We start from the raw sequence: 2908 nt of genomic DNA on the forward strand, positions 1-2908 counted from the left end.
ACAGACATTCGACCTTCATTTTATCTCCCGTTTGCATTATTTCTATTTTTATCATTGTTTCTCTTTCGGCTTCGGTATCAGATTCATCCGTTACCTTCACTTTTTTTTGTATGAATCCTGCCTGGGGGAAAAGCACGGTGCGGGAGAGGGGGGGGGGAAGACCTTGGGGCTATTTCTTAAGGGAAGGGGGAAGAGGGAGATATCAGAGAGGGGAAAAGGAGGGTAAGGGGGGAGGTATATTGAAGGGGAGTGGGAGGGGGACGGATGCTCAGTTGTTACGTGAGAGAGAGAGAGAGAGAGAGAGAGAGAGAGAGAGAGAGAGAGAGAGAGAGAGAGAGAGAGTTATGTTAGTATTGTTTTTCGTGTATCTTCTTGTTCTTGTTCTTGTTGTTGTCATCGTTTCTTCTTCTTCTTCTTCTTCTTCTTCTTCTTCTTCTTCTTCTTCTTCTTCTTCTTCTTCTTCTTCTTCTTCTTCTTCTTCTTCTTCTTCTTCTTTTTCTTCTTTCCTATTATAAATCATATCCGCTTGAGTGACCCCGATTATGCGTGTGTGTGTGTGTGAAGGCAGGTGCTTGTCAGGCGTGTAAGTGAAGGCAAGAAACAACAAAAGAAGAAGAAGAGTAAGAAGAGTAAGAAGAATACGAAGAAGGTCGTGCTATGAGGCAGGTAGAACAGCAAAACAAATTCTCAGGCAGAAAAAAAGTAACAAAAAATAAACGTGTTCTGGTAATGAAGTGGTGCAGGTCGTGGAGGATTTCAGGTAGTCAGCGCCCAGCCTTGTAGCCTTACTTGCATCCTGCCTTCGCCTCGTCTTCATGATAATGGATTCAGTCTCGTGTTCTAAGCTGTGAATTGAAGCCCTAGTGAACCTTTCTATCACCATGTTTACTTTGTGCACAGCTGGGAGCGTTTGGAGGCAAGGACGCTGTTCAGGGTAAATCTGAGTTTGTATTTGTTGAAATTGTGTTGTGGTGGCGTCATTTGCAACGCGGCGCGGGAGACGTCGTTGCGTTGACATGCTTGAAGTACCTCATGGCGAGACAGCGAGGCGTCCTTCATTATGGCTGTAATAGGAGTGCATTCATGGGGAAGGGGGGGTTGTCCTTCAGGCATGTACATGTGTGGTGCGCGGCAGGGTGCACAGGACCCGGCAAGGTAAGGCTTAGCTGTAGGTCATGAGGGAGACATATATGAGCGTTTGTTCCCGTTTTATTGGAGGTACAGGTGGCGGCGGGAAATGACAGGGACACGTTGACACTTAACCTAACAAGCGTACAGAGGGGGTGGCGCGCCAGGCGTCAGGTGAGGGGAGGGGCAGGATCAGGGACAGTAGGATCCTCCAGAGGCACGGAATCCCCCAGGTCACTCCAAAGGCCCCGACTTGTTTCACTAGCGACCGTAGTCTCCGTGTGGTTGAGGCTTGACCTGCGCCTCCTGCTGGCGGGCGAACTCGATCTGCGCAAGGGCGTGGGCGGGCAGCGGGTGGGGCGTGGGCAGGAGGTCAGACTCGATGCGGTAACCGTTCTCGTCAGCCACGAAGTTGAACACGCCGGGGGTGCCGTCAGGGAAGGTGAAGCTGAAACAGAGAGTTGCGTTAGTGTGAAGGTGGCGGGGTGGGGTGGTGTGGTCAGGAGCGGGAGGCACCTATGGCAACAATACTCACGACCAGCCGCCCTGGGACTCCACGGCGCCCTGGGGATCCTGCGGGTATCCTTGCTCCTGGCGGGAGATGCCGTTGCCGGTCTCGAAGTTGAAGCTGTAGGTGCCGTCAGCGTGGGGCCCGTCCCGCTCGTCCACCAGGATGGGGATCACTGGGCCGCCCTCCCCGGGGGCAATGCCGGGACGGAGGCCGGACCCCGTAGGTCCTGCTGGCTTGAAGGGTCGTGAGGGCTTTGGAGGCCTGAAGGAGCTGACGATACCGCCAGGGGCGCTGCCTGGTGGCGGGGACCCTTGCTGGGGCTTTGGAGGCCTGAAGGAGCTGACGATTCCGCCAGGGGCGCTGCCTGGTGGCGGGAAGCCTTGCTGGGGACGTGGCGGCCTAAAGGAGCTGACGATACCACCAGGGGCGCTGCCTGGTGGAGGGCCGCCGTGTTCCTTTGAAGAGTCGACAGGGACAAAATCATGAAAGTGGTCGCCGAAGCTGCCGTGCTGTGGGCGTCCGATGCCCTCTGGAGGGAAGGACGGAACTCCTAGCTTATCAAGTGGGAAGCTGCCGTGCTGTGGGCGTCCGATGCCCTCGGGAGGGAAGGATGGAACTCCTAGCTTATCAAGTGGAAGCTGCCGTGCTGTGGGCGCCCGATGCCCTGGTGAGGGAAGAGGCTTTGCTGCGCAGGTACTAGCTTTCCATGGGGAAAGCTGCCTTTCTGCGGACGTCCGATGCCTTGGTAGGGGAAGGAAGGCAGCTTGGCAGCGGCGGCCACGCCCACCAGTAGACACAACAGCACCTTCTGTAAAGGAAGAGTTGGGATATACAGCTACACCCGCCCTCACCGTCCCTCCCTCCTTCATGCCCTTGGTGCTGGACGCCCCACCCTTACACAGCTCCCGCCGCAGTGAAGGCGAGGGTGGGGACGAAGGAGTGCATCTGAAAGCTTCAATACCCACATGCAAGCATTCCGCACCGCCCACGCCGCGTCGCCAAGGACCACAGCAAGGACGCCACACAGGCACCACTGAGGACACGCGCGCAGCATCGTGGCACCACGCGTCTCATGGTCCTTGGCGAGGCGTAGGAGGGGAGGTGCTTGACGCCCGCCTTACCCTGATCATGCTCCCAGTCACGCGTCAGGGAACAAGTGTGCTCCTGACTGAGGGACTCCCGTTTATATACTGACGCGGCCCCGCCTGCTGGACTGGGTGTCCCGGCGGAGCGTTATGTCAGAGTTCAGGAAAAGGGGAGAGTCCGAGC

The 2908-nt window shown here is 56.2% G+C and overlaps 1 protein-coding gene across 1 annotated transcript; it reads right to left on the bottom strand.

Annotated features, from left to right (window-relative positions):
- Nucleotides 1-1193: 1193 nt before the first annotated feature.
- On the bottom strand, nucleotides 1194-2508 carry LOC123510346 (basic salivary proline-rich protein 2-like). The gene is made up of 2 exons (XM_045265421.1): nucleotides 1664-2508; nucleotides 1194-1576 (listed from the first exon to the last, which is right to left on the bottom strand). Exons 1-2 carry the CDS (start codon nucleotides 2506-2508, stop codon nucleotides 1390-1392), a joined length of 1032 nt encoding a protein of 343 aa, XP_045121356.1. The 3' UTR covers nucleotides 1194-1389.
- Nucleotides 2509-2908: the final 400 nt, after the last annotated feature.

Source organism: Portunus trituberculatus, chromosome 28 (assembly GCF_017591435.1).
Source record: "Portunus trituberculatus isolate SZX2019 chromosome 28, ASM1759143v1, whole genome shotgun sequence".
NCBI classification, from domain to species: domain Eukaryota; kingdom Metazoa; phylum Arthropoda; class Malacostraca; order Decapoda; family Portunidae; genus Portunus; species Portunus trituberculatus.